Source organism: Leuciscus leuciscus (genome assembly GCF_965113295.1).
Source record: "Leuciscus leuciscus genome assembly, chromosome: 10".
NCBI classification, from domain to species: Eukaryota; Metazoa; Chordata; class Actinopteri; order Cypriniformes; family Leuciscidae; genus Leuciscus; species Leuciscus leuciscus.
In genome coordinates, this window is record NC_138734.1 from 42,689,431 (window position 1) to 42,712,839 (window position 23,409).

Consider the following 23,409-nt stretch of genomic DNA (forward strand, 5'->3'; position numbering starts at 1 on the left):
TTTTTTCTTCTGTGGATTAAATTGCACACATACATTTATGACCACAAGTTTGTATTAAAGTAAACCCCGGTGCGATTGCTCATTTCACTGCTCAGTGCAGTTCATTTGATTAAGTGTGAACAATGCCTTCTGTACCCTGGTGCACACCAAACAAGCGGACTGAGACGATGGAAAGGTGGGTCTTGGTCCACTTCCAAACTAACTCTGGAGCAATCCGTATGTTACAGTACTGTACATGAACACAACACGGACCAAAGACATCTAAACAAACCAGAAACAAGACATGATGTCACAAGATGCAACCCTAAAAAGTACAGAATGCTTAAGAATTCCTGTTTTTCACAACATAGTCTCAATGTTTTCCATTACAGTTAGGTACAGGTGTCTTAACCAGTACGTGCCTGATCTCTTTATAGCATGATGGAGGCATTCCTGCCTCTGTCTTGACCATTTACACATTAATAACTCTTCAAGGGTTTTTAGCTGTAAAAGTTCTAGTAAAAGTTAAGGTGTAAAGTTAGTAAAAGTACTATCATACGTTTTTTGTCCTCTCTTGTCCTTCAGGCCCGGTGTGGCTTGCAGGTGATGCTCATTATCACTTGTGTCACCGGTCTTGCTGCATTCCCACGGCTTTCGGCCCTGCCCTGCTTGCCACAGTATGCACAATCAGCATTTAGCCCAGTATGCAGCATTGTTTTGCGTGTCACAAAATATACATCATAAAAGCCATCTTATTTTATATCTTTAGGTTCACGCCTGACCGTGAACCAGGACTAAATCTATAATTTTCTGTTTTTGGTCCCAACCAAAGAAGCAAGAGAAATGAACTACAAGTGTGAATACATTCTGTTCGGCTGATGATGTTTAATTTCCCCAACAATCTCTGTAGTTCCATTTAGCCACTTGTTAGCAATTGCTTTTTACAAGACAAGTAAAAGCTTTAAAAAAAATCACAAGAGGGTATTACTGATGTTACTTATATTGTAGAATAAAACATGAAAATATCTTGAAATAATGTCTGTGCTAAACACAACCTCAACCATTTAACCAAAAACCCATCCAAAATCCAGCAACTTCAGGACAATGGAACTGGGAGTGATAAAATGCTAACTCGTTTCTAGGTTCTACAATATATGTATATAGTACAACAACAGAAACTGAAACCTGTAAAACATGCTTCTTCGGGCAGAATCCATTATAAAATGCTTGCAGTCTGTATTTCACACAGCACAATGTGAAACGTCTTGGGCTGCTCTGAAGCCAAATACACAGTTACAGTGATTTGCTGAAATCTGGACGCGAGTCACTATTGGCTGGGTTTTCTCTGCTTTAGCTCTTTTTTGGACTGACTGTTTGAACGCTTTCACTTAGTTGATTCTTGAACTAAAAAATCTCCTGGAGTTTACTGGTTTAAAATGTCTTATGTCCAAAAATTTGTCCAAAAAATTAACTTCTATTTCCTGTAGGTTTTTGAAAAGTGCTGCTGCACAGGAAGCGTGTGAGTGTCTCACTAAAGTTCTGGGTAAAAGTCCATTATTGCTGACAGAACTGGATCTGAGTGAAGATAAATTAGGAGATCTGGATGGAGAGAAGCTCTCTGCTCTTTTGATGGACTCTCATAGCAAAGTGGAGAAAATCAAGTGAGTCAATGTGATTTATACATTATAACTTCTCTGTTAATTGATTGTAAATGACTGTCAGTCATGTGTCAGCAGATATGAGGAGCTGTTGGTATGGTGTGTGTGGTGAATATGTACTGAATAATAAATAATGCTGTTTCCGTGTTTAGGCTGAATAACTGTGAGCAGACAGAGAAAAGCTGTTCAGTTCTATCTACTGTTCTCTCCTCTAAAACCATCCTGAAAGAGCTGAACCTGAACAACAGCCGTCTGCTGGACTCTGGAGTCAAAGAGATCTGTGAGGGACTGAAGAATCCTGTGTGTGAGCTGAAGATACTTGAGTAAGTACATTTCACCATCAGCTACACTCAACACCACAGAAATCACAGGAATATGACACACTGGATTTTCTGTTCCCCATGTCTTTTCTCTTTTGTCAATTATTATTATTATTTTTTATTTTTTGCAAAAGACTGTATTCAACTTTGAGATTTGATTTAATTTACTATTATAAATATAAATATTTGTATTTAAAAATATAAATATAAAATCTGCCAGATGTACAAATTTCAGTGTTATTTGCTGGATTTATTTTACAATGCATTATTATTGTCCACAGAAAGGTGGCCTAAAGAAAAAGTTATGGACAACTTGCACTAGTACTTCCATGTTCTGCCCATTAAAGGCTCAAGCATTTCTTTTCAGTGCACTTATGTTATAGTCATTCATGAGGACAATTTTTTTTACTGTTTAGGGATGTCAAACAACGAATAATGTTTTGACTTTATTAAGAATCATCGCCACCTTTCTCCCCTCTAGCGACAGCCCTGCCCTGAGGTGAAATATTATCGTATGTTTACAAGCCACTGCTTCCTCAAATCAGACTAGACTAAATTAAAACAAGTTCCATTGAGCTGGGACAATTGTGTGGATCTGTATCTTAACTCTGAGTTTACTGCATGGTGGCTGAGTGTAAAACAGTGATTCTGTTGATGCTATAAGGCATAGAATCATTGCAGGATTTTAGCGTCTGATTTATTTGTTTAGGGCTGGAACACCATACATTTTGGTCAACTTCTCATGGTAGTCTTTTTCCTACAATTAATGGTATTATGTATCTTCATTATTGATGTTGTTCAATTATTATTATCAGGCTCAGAAAGTGTGATCTAACAGAAGAAAGCTGTTCAGCTCTGGCTTCAGTTCTCAGTTCAGACTCCAGCATTCTGAAGGATCTTGACCTGAGTAATAATAATCTGCAGAATTCAGGAGTGAAGCTGCTCTCTGATGGACTGAAAAATTACTGTAAACTGGAGAAACTCAGGTGAGATGATGTGGAACACTTTGTTTACATATTTAGTCATCAGTTTCTGACTGAAACTAAGTTTAGTTTGCATATTATTTGTACAAATAACAAAATACAGAGTAACATGCTTATTTGAAAAAAGTAACTCTGATAGTTTGTTTTGAATTTAAAAAGTAAAACATTATTTTATTCATTGCATGAAAAAAGTAATCTGACTTACAAGTAATCACGCTACATTTTCATTCCTGTTCTAGACTTTCAAACTGCAGTATCACAGAAGACGGTTATAAAGCTCTGGCGTCAGCTCTGAGATCAAACCCTTCACACCTGATAGAGCTGGATCTCAGAGGAAATGATCCTGGACAATCAGGAGTGAAGGAGCTCGATGATATATTACAGGATCAGAACTGTCAACTCAAGACACTGAGGTAAGACGTGATGAAATAATACAAAATAAATGACATACAGGTGAATTTTATGCCTCTTTTCCACCGTCTAGCCAAACCATTCTTCTTGCTTGAGTTTGATTGATAGGCTATTTGACCAATCATAATCCTCCATCCACTGAATTCGCCATTTTGTCCGACAAAGCAGTCAGGAGAGTTAATAGATTAACGTCCGTGGATTTGAACTTGAAAAACGGAGTGTACTGACGGCTTTCCGCAGTTGAAACAACATTCTTTCAGATGTTCATTCATGTTTATTTGATGCTATAAAATAACTAGAAGGAAGAGATGATTGGTTCACGAGCAGCTTTAACTGAGGCGCTACAGCGATCTGTCACAACACATTAAAGAGCCACAAAACAGTATTTATTGTTTAAATTTCTTTAAAAATTACTAAATTTGAAAGATAAGACTTTGTTTTATATAAAAAGGAACCTGCTCTGCCCTGTCTGTCTGTGCGTTGTCAGTGTCCTCTCTGCTCCGCGATGTATTTTTCACTGCGTGAGAACATAATGTGTGGCGTGAGAGTTGTCGGATATAGCAACAGTAACTAAAGGGGGCGGGTCTTTGCGAACCGTCAGTGCTGACGTCACTACCCACATTCTACCAGCATGGTTCAGCACAGTTAGCTAATCGTGCTGAGTACTCCGGCCTGAGAACAGTTTGTAATTGTGCTGTGCCAAACCAGGATCAAGTGGAAATATTACTGGAACGGTTTCTTATTGTTCTTAGAACAGTTTGGCCCAAAAGTGGAAAAGTGGCTGTAAATTCAGTAATGCAGTAAACTGCATAATCTTTTGTTGTTGTCAGTTAACAAGGATTAACATTAGACTATTAATTAGACAGTTTGTTAAAAACTGAATTAATTCCTGCTTTATCTTCCCTTATGCAGGTTTTTGAGTCATGATGCAGATAAAGCCTGTCAGTATGTGAGAGGAATTGTGGGTAAAAACCCGTTACTCCTGAGAGAGCTGAATCTGAGTAAACGTGAACTAGGAGACACACGAGTGAATCAGATCTCTGCTCTACTGCAGGATAAACACTGTAAACTCAACACACTGATGTGAGTATTTTACATTGTTTTATACTCTACAAAGCATCTTTAAAACAATATACTATTTAATATTACATTTTCAAAATATTGACATTGTAGATTAATCTAAGATTAACTGAGCCATCAGTTAATCTTTAAGACTGATCTTTTTTTTCTTTAAGACTGATCATCTCTTTAAGCCAGTTACATAAAAAGGCAGATTGGTCTAATTCTGAAAATTTAGACTGATTAGCTGTAGCTAATTGCTGGTTGACCAGACTAGTTTTAAGACACAGTTTTAACTTAGCAGCTATTTTCATGCAACTGGCCACAGGGCCACAACAAAAGCACTCTCATAGGGCTCTATTTTAACGATCTAAGCGCATGGTCTAAAGCGCACGGCGCAAGTGCACTTTGGGCATGACCAGATCCACTGCATGCAAGCAGACCATCTACGGGACAAGCCAGATTCCACCATATCTTTATGTAAACAATATTAATCTTTTACATTGTAATATTTTTAATATTTGGCATGTTTGTGTGCTGCTGCGCGTCCCTGTGTGTGTAATACGCAAATGCACAGTGTACATGCGTTGTGGACCCGCCTATAGGCGCACATTACTAATGCGCTCTTTAAATAACAAAATAAATATTGCGCCATTGACTTTAGACCAGGTTTCAGTTGGTCAATGGCGCAGTCGTTTTCAGTTGCCTCAAAATAGCAACATGCCAACAATGCGACCGAACACACTTTGTTTTTAGACGCACAGATGTGCGCAAATGCATTTGCTATTTAAACAACGTGGGGCAGGACGTGAAAATGATAACTGCATCGGGCAGAAACTAGCAAGAAACACTTGCTTAACGCCTGGTGCTGCATTGCACCGGGTGTATGATATGGTCCCACTGAGTTGCATTAAACAGTCTGTAAATGCATCTAAATGTCACTTAAGATGCAGCTTTTGTGTTTCCTCTGCGTTGCAAATATGAATTTTGTTGATACTGATTTCATTTGCTTGGTAACAGCCATTTTGTCTTATTCTAATTGACTTCATTGATTAAATGTAAGAATTTAATGCAAAATATGATGCACACATTTAATTAGGTTAGAAAAAATGCTTCATAAAGCTAAAATGCCCATAAAAGTAAAAAATCTATTTAAACATATTGGAAAAGTCATTTCTGTCACTGCTATCAAATTTTTTTTGTGTCAATATCACGTACCCTGAGCGACAAGCTTCAATCCATAGAGATTTTGATATATATTTGATATCACTGTAAGTTAGTGTATCTGCAGAGCCGCAGGGTTAATTAAAGTTAACATGAGCTAGAAAATAGTGTAACATGATTGATAAGTTATTAAAAGTGTAATAGACTGTAAAAGTGAACTACATTCTGTACTCATAAGCTTACAGGTGGCCCCTGTGTGCACACACACGAAGCATGTCAGCATGCGAGCACCCAATTCAGTTCCCCTGCATAGCCCATTGCACTTGACTATTTTCCTCTTTTTTTTAAAAGGTTGCCAGCATTTTTGATAATTTTCACCACACTTTTTAATGGCCCAGAGAATATTTTGTTGCATGAATATCTGAATAGACAATGTATCCAAAGAAAAAAAAATTATAATAAAAACAGACCTGCTTTAATTTTAAAAAAAGAAATCAATATGGGTGAACAAAGTTTTGAAAAAAAAAAATTGAGATAATTATGTTTTTTATCAAAGGGCCTGTTTACACCTGGTCACTTCATGCGTTCTCTCAGATCGGATAGCTATCTGATCGTGAAAATACCAGGTGTAAATGCCTTCCGAAATGCATTTGAGACGGATTTAAATCCAATCGCTCAAACCACATCTGGAGGTGGAGATGCATTCCAGTTAAAACTAAACAAGTCTAAATGCAAATGGTTGTTGAAACCACATATGTAAATTTTACTTCTCCCAACAATGTAAAAAAAATATATTTGTGAGAGCGTGTTATAGGCTATATGAGGTTATAGCCAGATATGAGAGTGCTACTGCAACACACATCGCCGCAGATTAGTGGCTGAGTATCTCTTCAGCAAACTGCCGCAAATGTAAGTGAAAGTAAGTCGCAGACGTTCAACATAATCATCTTCATTAAAAGTAAAGAAACTAAATGATCTTACCAGTGCTGTTTCTGCACTCTCTCTTATTACAGTGTTCGATTTTTAAATTAGCTGATGATCAATAAAATGCAGCTCATACTGTATTTGTTGTTTTCGGTGACGTGAACTCTGCATTATGCATTAAATCTGCATATAGTGCAGGAATTGAAGATCAGATTTATATCTGTTTTGCTGAGACACATTTATGTGACCAAGTGTAAATGGAATCATTTTAATAAATCAAGATATCCGATCAGTAAAAACACAAGAACTGACCAGGTGTAAACAGCCCCAAAGATTACATCTGGATCAGATTCAGAATGATGATCAAAACATAGATTCCCACAATCCATCCATCATTAAAATTCAGTACACACTTGTACAATAATACAGTATAGTTTTACAATACACACTGTTTGTCAAAATGCCTGACTTGGCAAGTATCCAGGTAAACCTAGTCGGTTATGTCTTAAGTGAGCGTAAACAGTTGTAAAATCAGATGTAAATCAATATATTGAATCCGTGCATTAGGTGACAACTTTTAATATAGCCTACCTGCTGCTCTCTGTGTCCTTAATGTTGACCAAACAAAATTTACTGACTGAAAAGCTTTTGTAGCAATATTTAATTTATTATTTGATTACATTTTTGTAGTATTTCTTTACCATATTTTTTAAATGTAGTATTTCCTACCTGAAAAAAAATGCCTCTGTTCTGTTGTGTTTGTCTCATTGCTCATGATTTGCTTAGATTTTACATTGATTGTTTACTTAATTGCTTAAGAAGTTTTTACTTACATTTTGCTAGTTTTGCTGTGTTATTGAAATGCATGTTCTTTAAGAAAGGCCCACTCTCTTTGACCATGAAAACCCTTCCATTACGTGTTTTTTGGCAGAAAAAAAACCTGAGGAGACCTTCTTGTCTTTTCTTTTCTTTTCTTTTCTTTTCTTTTTTCTCTTCTCTTCAGGCTGAATAATAACAGTATTACAGAGGAAGGTTGTGCTGCTCTGACTTCAGCGTTTAATTCAAACCCTTCAAACCTGATAGAGCTGGATCTGAGTGAGAATAAACTAGGAAACTCTGGAATAAAGAAGATCTGTGTTCTGTTGGAAAATACACAATGCAGATTAGAGAAACTGAAGTGTGTATTCATTTATCTTCATTTATGCATAATAACATAGATTTATAAATATCTGAAAACTTTAAATATTTTATGAAACATTTAGAAATGCAAATGAAGCAGGTGTTGTCAGTAAGGCATTGGTTGCAGCACTTAACATGTATATGTTTTTGTATGTATGTATATGTATAGTCTTTTAGGCTGCAGTATCACTGAAGAAGGATTTAAAAGTTTGACCTCATCTCTGAAATCAAACTCAAGCCTGATAGAGCTGGATCTCAGAGGAAATGATCCTGGACATTCAGGAGTGAAGGAGCTCTATGATTTACTGCGGCTTGAAAGCTGTAAATTAAAGAACATCAGGTGAGAAAAGACTTTGATTTTTCAAAATAAGCCACAGACAGAGTCAGAGGTGTGCAGCTCAGTAGATGTGACAAATGGCCAATGCAGAATTAGAATGGCATGAAAAGGAATTTACAATTCAGCAAAACTGGAAATATTTACCGAAACTTTGACTTTAACACATTCTACACGTTGCCATATTTTATTGCTTTACTGGGTCCATAAGGATGATGGGAGCTGCAAAAGGCATGACATTCTAACAACATTATTTAAAATATTTTTTATTTTATATTATTCTATCTAAATTTGTGTTTTTCTTTTATCCTTTTTAAAAAAAAATGTTTTATTATCAAATCTAAATGTTCTACTTCCTGTAGGTTTTTGAAAAGTGCTGCTGCACAGGAAGCGTGTGACTATCTCACTAAAGTTCTGTGTAAAAGTCCATTATTACTGACAGAACTGGATCTGAGTGAAGATAAATTAGGAGATCTGGATGGAGAGAAGCTCTCTGCTCTTTTGATGGACTCTCATAGCAAGGTGGAGAAAATCCAGTGAGTCAATGTGATTTATACATTATAACTTCTCTGTTAATTGATTGTTAATGACTGTCAGTCATGTGTCAGCAGATATGAAGAGCTGTTGGTATGGTGTGTGTGGTGAATATGTGCTGAATAATAAATTATGGTGTTTCTGTGTTCAGGCTGAATAATTGTGAGCTGACAGAGAAAAGCTGTTCAGTTCTAGCTACTGTTCTCTCCTCTAAAACCATCCTGAAAGAGCTGAACCTGAACAACAGCCGTCTGCTGGACTCTGGAGTTAAAGAGATCTGTAAGGGACTGAAGAAATCAACACTGAAGATTCTTAAGTGAGTTCAGTTTACCATCAGATACACTCAACACCACAGCAATCACAGGGATATTATATATTTACTGAATCTGCTTGCCTCCTGAAGTGCAAAAAAATGGAAGAATACTCATTGTTTTGGTTTTGCCTCAATAAACTCCTAATTACTTATTATTAATAGTTAGTAAGGTAGTTGTAGTAGCATTTAAGTTTAGGGATGGGTAGGATTATGGGATGTAGAATGAGATCATGCAGAATAAGGTAATAATATGTGCTTTATAAGTACTATTAAACAGCCAATATCCTAGTAATATGCAACTAGTAATTAGCTATTAGTTAATAATGAGAGCTGGATACTAAACTACCCTGAACTAAGTGTTACCATTTTTTTTCAGTAACAGTGGTGTTATCTCTTACAAAAACTAAAATGAAAACTTAAAGGATTTTTTGTTACTGGTAAGAAAAAATTACACAATTGGGGAAAAACTAAATTAAAAAAGTAACTAAATTAAACCAAAAAATATTTTATGACTTTAAAAGTAGACACAAAAATGCCACAAATTAAGTTTAAATTTAAGTAAAATTGTGTATAGTTTAATTTTTCATAAACAATATATTATATCAAACATGAATTCACAAAAGTGTGTTTAAAGGTACAATATGTAAGAATTTTGTATCTAAATATCCAAAACACACTTGCACAGTGTTATATATTTCTTTCAATTGTGTGCTTACATTTTCCTAAATGTTTCCAAGAATTTGTCAATTCAGAGAAATTCACAATTTTAAATAGTGCCCGTCCCTTGTAACTCGTCGCCTGTCAATGACGTAATATCCGCGTTATCCCTGGTTTCCGCTCGTACTGCCATAGTAACCATGGCGACAGACGTGCACAACTGCGTTACATCTAGCGGTACGCTCACGCTTTTGTTGTTTAGTTCAAACATTATGGACCATGGCAAGCAGACTTTGGGACAAAAGCAGAAATAAAACGAAAATCAATATCGGCGTGGCGTTTTCGAGATGAAGAGAGATCCACGTCCACGACTAACTTAGACTTGACAGAGCTTCACGAGTCACGACTTGACAGGGACGATAATGGTCCAGGGTCTATAATTTTTATGGTAGGTTTTTTTTAACGGATAGAGACAAAATATCAACCAAAAAATCCAGAAAAAAACACATTATATAAAGGTTATAAATTGATTTGCATTTCAGTAAGTGAAATAAGTATTTGATCCCCAAGCAAAACATGCCTTAGTACTTGATGGAGAAACCTTTGTTGGCAAGCACAGAGATAAGACGTTTCTTGTAGTTGGTCATCAAGATACAGATTCTGTGGACAGGTGTCCACTGCGCTAGTAGTACTTTCTTAAAGTGACAGGACTAATCTGTGTTTCACATGGGTATATAACCAATTTGTGGGAGGCAGAATTCTTGCTGGTTGATAGGGGATCAAATACTTATTTCACTCGATCAAATGCTAATCAATTTACAACCTTTATATAATGTGTTTTTCTGGATTTTTTGGTTGATATTCTGTCTCTATCCGTTAAAATAAACCTACCATAAAATTATAGACCCTTAATTTCTTTGTAAGTGGGCGAACTTACAAAATCAGCAGGGGATCAAATCATTATTTCCCCCACTGTAAACGTGTTACATGTAACAGCCTTAATAAAATTTCATTATCTGTTAATATATTAACCATAAAGTGCTAAAAAACTAAATGTACTGGGAAGTGGGAAGTAGATGTGCAAGTGTACGGTAATGAACATGCACATAATTGTTGTTGTGGGCACTTCAAAATGTTTGCAAATTTATTAAAGAAAGTTTCTGTATTATAAATTTAGATTTTTAGAATAAATTTTTAGAATTACCTGGTTAAAATTTGCTGCATTAAAGAGGCATGCTCACTCTGATGTAAACAACCCCAACACGGAGGAGAAGCATAAATGAAAGAAGAAGATGGGCTGAATGAATTCACTCTCTGACAGTGGATTGCGCTGACGGAACAGCACCTCCGTAAACAAAACTCTGCTTTTTGTTTGACATCTTCCTGACACAGAGAAGGGAGTCAAACAGTATTTAAATGTTTTAATTTTGATACTGTCACATGTCTAGTGGGAAGAAAACTTCAAAACTAAAAAACTAAAACAGACAATTTGTAAATATTGTATTTGATGAACATTTCTACGTGCACTGATCATTCTGATTCAGTTTAAGTTATAATTCATCTGATAATTTAATTTGAAACACAATGTTACATTTAATTCAAGTTTCATGTTTTGTAGACTTTCAAACTGCAGTATCACAGAAGAAGGTTATAAAGCTCTGGCTTCAGCTCTGAGATCAAACCCTTCACACCTTATAGAGCTGGATCTCACAGGAAATGATCCTGGACAATCAGGAGTGAAGGAGCTCTATGATGTACAACAGAATTGGTTGAATCGGCTGAAAACACTGAGGTGAGTGTTATTAAGACAATAAAATGCAACAGTTTTTAGCTGGAAGAGAATTAAACCGTCAAAAAGAAATTTATAAAAGCTTTGAAATGACTAAAGGACCTTTAAAATATTATGAAAGAAATCTTTATATGGCAGGTAATATCAGTGTACTTCCTCTATCTTCAGCAGTGGTGTAGTCGGGGCCATACGCACATATACGATATATACTTACTTTTTGCCCAGGGCTGTTTTCGTATTACGACTTCTAAGGATTAATATTTGCATGTAAAAGTCCATAAGCTGTTGTCATTTTAGCTGCCCCTTTAACTGTGTGTCCAAAACCATTGTTTTGCTAAACTATAGTTTAACTATGGTATTGTTGTGGTTATACAAATGGTATTCATTACCCCCAAAAAACAGTTAATTTTCATAAGGGAAACATGGTGGTGAGTGAAGACACTCTGATGCATTGCCAGATAAAATGAATAAAAAAATTAAAATATATTGGGAAAAGCAGAATAAAGAGCACACCCCAAGTGGTACTGCGGCCACGATGCAAAACGTCTCGGTTACGTTTGTAACCCTTGTTCCCTGAAGGAGGGAATGGAGACATCACTTTGGTGACAGACGAATAGGAATCTCACTAGAGAGGCCAATCTACTTTGAGTGTAACTAAAACGAGCTTATGCACGTTGGCATACAATAATTGAAATCAGCTGCTCTGCCTCGCAGCGGGGGTATATAATGAGCAACAGGTGCATCTTCAGGTTTTCAGACTGGAAAAGGAAACCACATCCTTCCCCGAAGGAGTTATGTGTAGATATACATATGGAAGTTACTAGGGTGACTACAACCTCATAAGAGATGGGTTCTCCCAAGGGAAAGACACAGGCTTCTGTTTAGGAGCAACCGTGGAAAAGTACACATATGGGATCCCCTTAGGGTCACACATATGCCACCCAGCCTAGACCCGGTTCTCAAGTTTACAGCGGAATATAGGCCTGTCGCAGGACACTTCACCACGTCCGGCTGCCATGGGTGACGGGACTCAACAGGGTCTGCCCATAGGGACTCTCTGGACTCTCTCAATTTTGGTGCAGCAGGACAACATTGAGCCGGGCCTCTCAGTATTTCTACCCGTTTGAGGTGAGAACAGGAGGATACCGGCTCTACACGTAGACTATAGAATCTAGCGAACGTGTTGAGGTTCGCCCAGCCCGCAGCACTACAAATATCTGTCAGCGAGGCGCCACGTGCCAGCACCCAGGAGGATGCAACACTTCTTGTAGAGTGAGCTTGCATCCTGAGCGAGCAAGGCATGCCTTGTGCTTGGTAAGCCAAGGTGATGGCATCAACTACCCAGTGGGTCATCCTCTGCTTGGAGACAGCCTTTCCCTTCTGCTGGCCAGACAAAGAGCTGGTCTGAGGTCCGAAGGCTTTATTAGTCTGCTGTATTAGTTTTATTAGATTTAACCACCGCTTTTGACACAATTGATCACTCAGTGATGATCTCACGTCTGGAGGAGTATGTGGGGGTTCAAGGGAATGTCCTGGAGTGGTTTAAATAGAAGTATGACTGATAGAAGTATGGTAGTGAAGATCGGGACATGCTTATCCAGATCAACACCAATCATGTGTGGAGTGCCGCAAGGTTCCATTCTTGCTCCTATTTTATTCTCGCTATATATGATTCCTTTGGGAAATATCTTCAGGAAATATAATATCAAGTTTCACTGTTACGCTGATGATGTACAAGTGTACCTGCCACTGTCACATGAAAGTGGTTTAGAACCTCTTATGGCCTGTCTTTTAGATCTCAAAACATGGTTGACTGCGAATTTTTTACATCTAAATGAAAGTAAGACTGAGATTTTAGTTTGCAGCTCGAGTGGAGCCAGGAGTACAACTCAATTGGACTTCGGCCCTTTGTCACCTCATGTTAAAACATGTATTCGTAATCTAGGTGTAAATATTGACAGCTCTTTAAAACTAGATAAACACATAAATTCGGTGGTAAAGTCAAGTTTCTTTCATTTACGCAATTTAGCAAAGATGAAATCATGCTTGACGTTTAAAGGCCTTGAAACCGCGATCCACGCTTTGATAACATCCAGACTTGACTATTGTAATGCCTTATATTTGGGAATTAGTCAGTCATCTATTTCTCGTTTACAAAAAGTTCAAAATTCAGCTGCTAGACTTTTAATTGGGATAAAAAAAACACGAACACATTACTCCTTCTTTGATCTCCTTGCACTGGCTTCCAGTTTATTTTAGGATTAATTTTAAACTTTTGTTATTGGTGTACAAATCCCTTCATGGACTGGCACCAGCCTATCTGTCAGATCTCTTAACTGAAAATCAGACTGGACGAAGTCTGAGATCAGAGAGTCAGAAACTACTTAAAATACCCAGGACACTCCGAAAGAAAAAAGGAGATCGCGCCTTTGCTGTAGCGGCGCCTAAACTTTGGAATAGCTTGCCTATACATATTAGAGACGCCGATACGGTGCAGGTTTTCAAAGGACAACTTAAAACATATCTGTTTTCAATAGCTTTTAATCAGTGACTTTTTTTACTACATGTGTTGCCTATATGATGTTGTCTTTGTAGAGTAGATTTTCTCCTCTTTTTGTGCTATGTGATACAATGTAAAGCACTTTGGTTGCTATTATACAACTATTGTTGTTTTTAACCGTGCTATATAAATAAAGTTGCTATTGCTATTGCTATTGCTATTATGTTCTGTCCACGCACAGTCACATAGCATGGACGGGACAGAGCAAAGCCAGGGCTGGGTCTGTCTCCTCCAGGAGTCGGGATTTTCAGAAATAGCCGCAGCCCACCGGTTGAGAATCACTGATATAGTGTATTTTCACACTTAATGTAATTCTAAAGCAATATTTTAATTATAGTCATATAGAACTGTAATGCAGACAACAAACCTAATGCAGAACTACTTCAGCCATGCAGTAGTCTATTTGAAAAATAATCTGTCGACCAATTTTTAGAATGCACTGTATTTATTTATTTTTTTTGGTAATTATTTCTTTTAATTAAACATATGTTACCAGTGAACAACAACATGAAAACACTTTTTTAATGGTGGTTGAGGCAGGGTACAGAATAGTAAACCACTTTTTTTGCTAGGACTACAAGACTGGTCTTCAAATTTTGGGGTTCTGCTGCAGAGGAAGCCTGTCAGTATGTGAGTGGAATAGTGGGTGAAAACCTGTTACTCCTGAGAGAGCTGAATCTGAGTGAACGTGAACTAGGAGACACACGAGTGAATCAGATCGCTGCTCTACTGAAGGATAAACACTGTAAACTCAACACACTGATGTGAGTATTGTAGATTTAGAATTGTAGATTTAAATTATGTTAAAGACATCTTGTAACAAAAACACAATTCTCAGTTATGTTGGAATCAATTACTTTGTGTTTGTAAATTCTCCCTCTTCTGTTCATCATTTTAGGCTGCGTAAGTGTGGTCTAACAGAGGAAAGCTGTTCAGCTCTCGCTACAGTCCTGAGATCAAACTCCAGTCTGAAAGAGCTTGACATCAGCAACAATAATCTGCAGGATTCAGGAGTGAAGAAATTCCAGAACGTATTAGAAAATACAAACTGCACACTGCAGAAACTCATGTAAGTTTAATGAACCATTGTTTGTTTTAAATATTAAAGTTAAATTACTGTAGTGAATTAAAGAAACAGGAAAAAACATGCCTCTGTCATTTTCTGTACTTACAAGAGAAAAGGCATTTGATGATTTTTATGTTATAATTTTATTATTAAAGTGATATTGATTGTATAACTTTTTTATTTTTTAAATCTCTTTTCTGTAGACTTTCAGACTGCAGTATCACAGAAGAAGGTTATAAAGCTCTGGCTTCAGCTCTGAGATCAAACCCTTCACACCTGATAGAGCTGGATCTCAGAGGAAATGATCCTGGACAATCAGGAGTGAAGGAGCTCAGTGATTTACTACAGGATCAGAAGTATCAACTCAAGACACTGAGGTGAGACGTGATGAAATAATCCCAAAAAATGATATGCATATGAATAATTAACAGAAATGCTTTTTTATTAATGGCTTTATAGGTTTTTGGGTCCTGCTGCAGATGAAGCCTGTCATTATGTAAGAAGAATTGTGGGTAAAAACCTGTTACTCCTGAGAGAACTGAATCTGAGTGAACGTGACCTAAAAGACACAGGAGTGAATCAGATCGTTGCTCTACTGAAGGACAAACACTGTAAACTCAACACACTGATGTGAGTATTTCCCTTGGTTTAATACTTAAAATGTAAAATATATTTAACTGGTATGGACTAAAACTGTCTGTAACGGTTGCTGCTAGTAGGAAGCACACTTGAATGAAGATTCAAACAAAATAGCCTTTAATCCAAATATAAACCACAGGAGAACGTCTCTGTTACATATGGTAACCCTCGTTCCCTAAAGGAGGGAACAGAATCGTACATTGTGACTGACGAATAGGAATCTCACTAGAGAGGCCAATCTACTTTGAGTGTAACTAAACGAGCCAATGAACATTGGCATGCAATGATTTGAAGCAGCTGCTCTGCCTCGCAGCACGGGTACATAATGAGCAGCAGGTGCATTGCATCTTCAGTTTTTCGCTGAGGAGCCGAGCAGGTGACCCGGCCGTGCAGCAGGGTACAGGAGTTGTGTCCTACAAGATAGGACGTTCCCTATCAGTCGGTCACTCTCGACGTACGCCAAGTAGTACAATCCCTACCAAAGCGCCACAGCTGCTGCCCCCTTCCAGTGCCTTGTGCAAGCCTCCTGCCCCTTCTTGCCTGGAAGGACGATAGGAGAGGGCTTACACAGAGAGTGTCTGTCACTGTTGTTCCGTGGTAACCCATACAGTGAGATTATTGGATAACACTGGGAAAGCATGCTCTTTCCATTAGGAAGGAGAACGCTGCGGAAGCCATCCCCGGGGACGACACCCTTGGCGACAAGTAGACTGAGGGGTGGCCTGAAGGGACTCTGCTGGTACTTCGGGGGAAGCTTCTCAGTCTGCTACTGACTGCAGAGAACTGCTGGGCCCAGTCCTCCAGAGTGTCGTCGAAAAGGCCACCTTGTGAGATGGGAGTGTTGAGAAAGCGTACTTTGACGACCTCTCGCACCTCTGCATGGTAAGCCTAGGGGCGCTTCTGGAGCACCGAAGTGGACATCGTCTGGCCAAGGGCCTGCGCAGTGACCTTGACCACGGTTAGTCAACATGCGTAGCTCAACCCCGGCTCAGAACTACCCTTGTGCATTAAGAGTGCCATGGCCTCAAATGCAGGGTGGAGGTGGTCTGTGCACAGCCACACCACCATTGAGAGTAATGAGAGAGAACTTATGCAGATTTTGGCACTTTTGGCTTTTCATATTTTTGGCACCAATATAGCTCCATACTGCCCAGTTTTTCAATGCATATCCGGGAAAAGACCCGGGAAAGCATGGCTGTAAACTCTGAATCTGAGTCAGCATAAGCAAACGCCATAACAGTGGAAAGCTCAGCATCACACTAATCTCCAGAGCATAACAGCCCTCTCTCCGATCAGCGATCGACATCTGATACTCAGCTGGAGCCCTGAATGAAACGCTAGGTTCCCCCATGAGAAGGACCAGCAATCCCATCCAGAAGTTGCACAGCTTGTGATGTGCTAGAGGGGGAGGGGCCCTAGGGGGTTGTTTCCCAGAAGGAGAAGCCCTTTGTAACCCTCAGAGGCTGGCCAACAACAGAGGGGACTCAAGCTTCCCAGAGAAAGAAGAGTCATGACCGGCATGTCGACGTGGTCATGTTCCCATGCGAAACCATAAACCACCCACAAACACAGTCTCAACATGTTTTGCCCAAGCGTGCGAGGCCGTGATTGTGGCCGTCAGTGAGGACAGGAAACAACCACAGCCAGAAACACACGGGTGGAATGTTATTCTATAGAAAGACGCAACTCACACCCATGTAAGCTCTTTTAGGAGACTCGCTCTCTCTGTGCTGAAGCACACAGGGGAAAAGATCGTGGCAACACTGACAGGGAATTGCAGCCTGTAGTGTGCACTAACTCTTGTTGAAGGCACAGCTAAAACCAGCTGTAAAAACAGCTTTTCAGCACTCTGAACAGCGCACCGTTACAAGCAGTTACCTTATTTTTTTGCTCAATGAAAGGCAAATAATAATAATAATAAGAAAAAAAGAGGAAATCGACCCCACTGCCACGCCATGACACCAACACCGATGAAATCGAGAGGTTCTCCTTGAAGAGCTTGCTCATTCAGAAGACACTGCTTGCAGACAAGAGCATACATGAAACGCTCGGCTCCAAAGCGAAAAGCTGAGGATGCAATGCACCTGCTGCTCGTTATAAATCTGCAAATCATCGCTTGCCAATGTTCATTGGCTCGTTTAGTTACACTTGAAGTAAATTGGCCACTCTAGCGAGATTCCTATTCGTCTGTCACGACTTGCGTCGAGAAATACCAACTGATAGGGAACTCAGGGAAAAAGATATAACACACCTTAACATTGACGAAAAGGGACAACCAACTGAACCCCCCCCCCCCCCCAAAAAAAAACAGGGAGTATAAATACTGGAACAAATGAGGGAGCCGAGGAGATAATAGGACACATGAATGACTAAATAAACAGACTGAGGTCTAGGTCTAGGTCACAGGACAGAACCAAATACACAATGAAGTAGGGAACACAGAACATACATGTGACACTATCATTGTTGTTCATTAAAAATGTTTTGTGATAAACTGAAGAATGTTTCATGTCTTTGTTTTCTTTCTCTTCTGAATACAGGCTAAATAATAACAGTATTACAGCAGAAGGTTGTGCTGCTCTGACTTCAGCGTTTACTTCAAACCCTTCAAACCTGATAGAGCTGGATCTGAGTGAGAATAAACTAGGAAACTCTGGAATAAAGATGATCTGTCCTCTGTTGGAAAATACACAATGCAGATTAAAGAAACTGAAGTGTGTATTAATTTATCTTCATTTATGCATGGTAACATAGATTTATAAATGTCCATTTGATTAGAAAAAAAAAAAAAAATCAGTTAATCATATTAATTTCAGTCTGAAAACTTTAAATATTTTATGAAACATTTAGAAATGCAAATGAAGCAGGTAAATGGTAAATGGACTGCATTTATATAGCGCTTTCACAGACCCAATGGCCACCAAAGCGCTTTACAATATTGCCTCACATTCACCCATTCACCCATTCACATTCACCCATTCACAGGTGCTGTCAGTAAGGCATTGGTTACAGTACTTAACATGTATATGTTTTTGTATGTATGTATATGTATAGTCTTTCCGGCTGCAGTATCACTGAAGAAGGATTTAAAGGTTTGACCTCATCTCTGAAATCAAACTCACACCTGATAGAGCTGGATCTCAGAGGAAATGATCCTGGACGATCAGGAGTGAAGGAGCTCTATGATTTACTGCGGCTTGAAAGCTGTAAATTAAAGAACATCAGGTGAGAAAAATAAGCCACAGACAGAGTCAGAGGTGTGCAGCTCAGTAGATGTGACAAATGGCCAGTGCAGAATTAGAATGGCATGAAAAGGAATTTACTGAATTGCAATTCAGCAAAACTGGAAATATTTACCAAAACTATGACTTTAACATATTCTACACGTTGCCATATTTTATTGCTTTACTGGATCCATAAGGAGGATAGGACTTGCAAAAGGCATGACATTCTAACAACATTATTTAAAAATAATTGTTTATTTTATTGTATCTAAATTAGTGTTTTTCTTTTATCCTTTTTTCTTTTCTTTTCAATTATCAAATCTACATGTTCTACTTCCTGTAGGTTTTTGAAAAGTGCTGCTGCACAGGAAGCGTGTGACTATCTCACTAAAGTTCTGGGTAAAAGTCCATTAATACTGACAGAACTGGATCTGAGTGAAGATAAATTAGGAGATCTGGATGGAGAGAAGCTCTCTGCTCTTTTGATGGACTCTCATAGCAAAGTGGAGAAAATCAAGTGAGTCGATGTGATTTATACATTATAACTTGTGTTTGTTGTGTATTATTAAAGACTGTCAGGCACTTGTGTGAGCAGATATGAAGAGCTGTTGATCTGATGTGTGTTAAATATGTACTGAATAATAAATTATGGTGTTTTTGAGTTCAGGCTGAATAATTGTGAGCTGACAGAGAAAAGTTGTTCAGTTCTAGCTACTGTTCTCTCCTCCAAAACCATCCTGAAAGAGCTGAACCTGAACAACAGCCGTCTGCTGGACTCAGGAGTCAAAGAGATCTGTGAGGGACTGAAGAAATCAACACTGAAGATTCTTAAGTGAGTTCAGTTCACCATCAGCAGACACTCAACACCACAGCAATCACAGGGATATTATATATTCACTGAATCTGCTTGCCTCCTGAAGTGCAAAAAAATTTAAGAATACTCATTGTTTTGGTCACTCAGTTTAGAGTCCAATAGTCACTAATAACTATTAGTAACTCCTAATTACTTCTTATTAATAGTTAGTAAGGTAGTTGTAGTAGCATTTAAGTTTAGATATGGGTAGGATTATGGGATGTAGAATGAGATCATGCAGAATAAGGCAATAATATGTGCTTTATAAGTACTATTAAACAGACAATATCCTAGTAATATGCAACTAGTAATTAGCTATTAGTTAATAATGAGAACTGGATACTAAACTACCATTTTTTTTCCGTAACAGTGGTGTTATCTCTAAATGAAAAAACTAAAATGAAAACTTAAAGGATTTTTATTACTGGTAAGAAAATATTACACAATTGGGAAAAAACTAAAATAACTAAATTGAAAAATATTTTGTCACTTTAAAAGTAGACACAAAAATGGCACAAATTAAGTTTAAAGTTAAGTCAAATTTTGTATAGTTTAGTTTTTATGAACAATATATTATATCAAACATGAATACACAAAAGTGTGTTTAAAGGTACAATATGTAAGAATAGTGCCCGTCCCTTGTAACACGTTGCCTGTCAATGATGTAATATCCGTGTTATCCTTGGTTTCTGCTTGTACTGCCATAGTAACCATGGCGACAGACATGGACAACTGCGTTACATCTAGCGTGCTCACGCTGTTGTTGTTTCGTTCAACCATGGCAAGCAGACTTTGGGACAAAAGGAGAACTAAAACGAAGATCAATATTGGCGTGGCGTTTTCGGGATGCCGAGAGCTAGTGTCCGCGACTAACTTAGACTTGACAGCGCTTCACGAGCCTTGACTTGATAGGAACACCGCTCTTGCATGTACTTTATTAGACAGCTGAGCAAATGTACATACAAATAATCAATGTTATATAGCTCAACATGATGACATGTTAGAATATGATCAGTATGTTATTCTAATGTTAATCGAGCAGTTTAGTGTGATAGTGAAGATGGGTCGTGGATGGGTCTTCCAGCATGACAATGACCCAAAACATACCTCCAAGGCAACAAAGGAGTGGCTCAAGAAGAAGCACATTAAGGTCTTGGAGGGGCCTAGCCAGTCTACAGACTTTAATCATATAGAAAATCTGTGGAGGAACCCGAACCTTTGAGTTGCCAAGCGACAGCCGAGAAACTTTAAGGATTTTGAGAGCATCTGTAAAGAGGAGTGGACCAAAATCCCTCCTGAGATGTGTGCAAAGCTGATGACCAACTACAAGAAACGTCTTACCTCTGTGCTTGCCAACAAAGGTTTCTCCACTAAGTATTAAGTCATGTTTTGCTTGGGGATCAAACACTTATTTCACTTACTGAAATGCAAATCAATTTATAACCTTTATATAATGTGTTTTTCTGGATACTTTGGTTGATATTCTGTCTCTATCTGTTAAAATAAACCTACCATAAAAATTATAGACCCTTCATTTCTTTGTAAGTGGACAAAACTTACAAAATCAGCAGGGGATCAAATCATTATTTCCCCCACTGTAAACATGTTAACTGTGTTACATGTAACATCCTTAATAAAATTTAATTATCTGTTTATATATTAACCATAAAGTGCTAAAATGAAATGCACTGGGAAGTGGGAAGTAGATGTGCAAGTGTACGGTAATGAACATGCACATAATCGTTGTTGTGGGCACTTCAAAATATTTGCAACTTTATTAAAAAGAGTTTCTGTATTATACATTTTGAATTTTAGAATTACCTGGTTAAAATTTGCTGCATTAAAGAGGCATGCTCACTCTGATGTAAACAACCCCAACACGGAGGAGAAGCATAAATGAAAGAAGAAGATGGGCTGAATGAATTCACTCTCTGACAGTGGATTGCGCTGGCGGAACAGCACCTCCGTAAACAAAACTCTGCTTTTTGCTTGACATCTTCCTGACACAGAGAAGGGAGTCAAACAGTATTTAAATGTTTTAATTTTGATACTGTCACATGTCTAGTGGGAAGAAAACTTCAAAACTCAAAAAACTAAAACAGACAATTTGTAAATATTGTATTTGATGAACATTTCTACGTGCACTGATCATTCTGATTCAGTTTAAGTTATAATTCATCTGATAATTTAATTTGAAACACAATGTTACATTTAATTCATGTTTCATGTTTTGTAGACTTTCAAACTGCAGTATCACAGAAGAAGGTTATAAAGCTCTGGCTTCAGCTCTGAGATCAAACTCACACCTGATAGAGCTGGATCTCACAGGAAATGATCCTGGACAATCAGGAGTGAAGGAGCTCTATGATGTACAACAGAATTGGTTGAATCGGCTGAAAACACTGAGGTGAGTGTTATTAAGACAATAAAATGCAACAGTTTTTAGCTGGAAGTGAATTAAACCATCAAAAAGAAATTTATAAAAGCTTTGAAATGACTAAAGGACCTTTAAAATATTATGAAAGAAATCTTTATATGGCAGGTAATATCAGTGTACTTCCTCTATCTTCAGCAGTGTAGTCGGGGCCATACGCACATATACGATATATATTTAGGCTGTTGTCATTTTAGCTGCCCCTTTAACTGTGTGTCCAAAACCATGGTTTTGCTACAAAAACTATAGTTTAACTATGGTATTGTTGTGGTTTTACAAATAGTAATCAATACCCCAAAAAACAGTTAATTTTCGTAAGGGAAACTGTCTCAGACTCCCATCAGTTCCACTCGATGCTTTGAGTGCACATCTCTCTCTGCATTAAAAAGTACATAAGGAAATATGGTGGTGAGTGAAGACACTCTGATGCATTGCCAGATAAAATGAATAAAAAATATATATATATATTAGGAAAAGCAGAATAAAAAGCACACCCCAAGTGGTACTGCAGCCATGATACAAAACGTCTCGGTTACGTTTGTAACCCTCGTTCCCTGAAGCCCAGTAGGCTACTTGAGAAATAATCTGTCTACCAATTTTTAGAATGCACTGTATTTTTTTTAAAAAATGTTGTCATTATTTATTTTAATGAAACATATGTTAACATTGAACAACAACATGAAAACACTTTTTTAATGGTGGTTGAGGCAGGGTACAGAATAGTAAACCACTTTTTTTGTTAGGACTACAAGACTGGTTTTCAGGTTTTTGGGTCCTGCTCCAGAGGAAGCCTGTCAGTATGTGAGTGGAATAGTGGGTGAAAACCCGTTACTCCTGAGAGAGCTGAATCTGAGTGAACGTGAACTAGGAGACACACGAGTGAATCAGATCGCTGCTCTACTGAAGGATAAACACTGTAAACTCAACACACTGATGTGAGTATTGTACATTTAGTATTGTAGATTTAAATTATGTTAAAGACATTTCATAACAAAAACACTATTCTCAGTTATGTTGGAATCAAGTACTTTGTGTTTGTAAATTCTCCCTCTTCTGTTCATTATTTTAGGCTGCGTAAGTGTGGTCTAACAGAGGAAAGCTGTTCAGCTCTCGCTACAGTCCTGAGATCAAACTCCAGTCTGAAAGAGCTTGACATCAGCAACAATAATCTGCAGGATTCAGGAGTGAAGAAACTCCAGAACGGATTAGAAAATACAAACTGCACACTGGAGAAACTCAGGTGAGTTCACTGAACCATTGTTTGATTTTAAAGCTGCACTATGTAACTTTTTTTGTGTTCTAAATGTATATAATGAGCGAGTATAACAT

The 23,409-nt window shown here is 37.9% G+C and overlaps 1 protein-coding gene and 1 long non-coding RNA gene across 3 annotated transcripts in view; one reads left to right on the forward strand and one right to left on the reverse strand.

Annotated features, from left to right (window-relative positions):
• The window catches only part of LOC309507948, a 49,452-nt gene extending 41,974 nt beyond the window's left edge, over window positions 1–7,478 (reverse strand). For both annotated transcript variants that reach the window (XR_014209305.1, XR_014209306.1), the window contains exon 1: window positions 7,228–7,478. This is a non-coding gene — a long non-coding RNA (uncharacterized lncRNA). The remainder of the gene's footprint in view (window positions 1–7,227) is intronic.
• The window catches only part of LOC309507893 (uncharacterized protein), a 313,871-nt gene that overhangs the window by 287,435 nt on the left and 3,027 nt on the right, over window positions 1–23,409 (forward strand). The window contains exons 105-125 of the mRNA XM_082182320.1: window positions 1,467–1,640; window positions 1,790–1,960; window positions 2,773–2,943; window positions 3,180–3,353; window positions 4,264–4,434; window positions 7,502–7,675; window positions 7,847–8,017; window positions 8,374–8,547; window positions 8,697–8,861; window positions 11,134–11,307; window positions 14,437–14,628; window positions 14,763–14,933; window positions 15,134–15,307; window positions 15,390–15,560; window positions 18,110–18,283; window positions 18,624–18,794; window positions 19,137–19,310; window positions 19,461–19,625; window positions 21,883–22,053; window positions 22,824–23,015; window positions 23,150–23,320. Of these exons, the coding sequence (XP_082038446.1) occupies window positions 1,467–1,640; window positions 1,790–1,960; window positions 2,773–2,943; window positions 3,180–3,353; window positions 4,264–4,434; window positions 7,502–7,675; window positions 7,847–8,017; window positions 8,374–8,547; window positions 8,697–8,861; window positions 11,134–11,307; window positions 14,437–14,628; window positions 14,763–14,933; window positions 15,134–15,307; window positions 15,390–15,560; window positions 18,110–18,283; window positions 18,624–18,794; window positions 19,137–19,310; window positions 19,461–19,625; window positions 21,883–22,053; window positions 22,824–23,015; window positions 23,150–23,320 (3,645 nt within the window). The remainder of the gene's footprint in view (window positions 1–1,466; window positions 1,641–1,789; window positions 1,961–2,772; window positions 2,944–3,179; window positions 3,354–4,263; window positions 4,435–7,501; window positions 7,676–7,846; window positions 8,018–8,373; window positions 8,548–8,696; window positions 8,862–11,133; window positions 11,308–14,436; window positions 14,629–14,762; window positions 14,934–15,133; window positions 15,308–15,389; window positions 15,561–18,109; window positions 18,284–18,623; window positions 18,795–19,136; window positions 19,311–19,460; window positions 19,626–21,882; window positions 22,054–22,823; window positions 23,016–23,149; window positions 23,321–23,409) is intronic.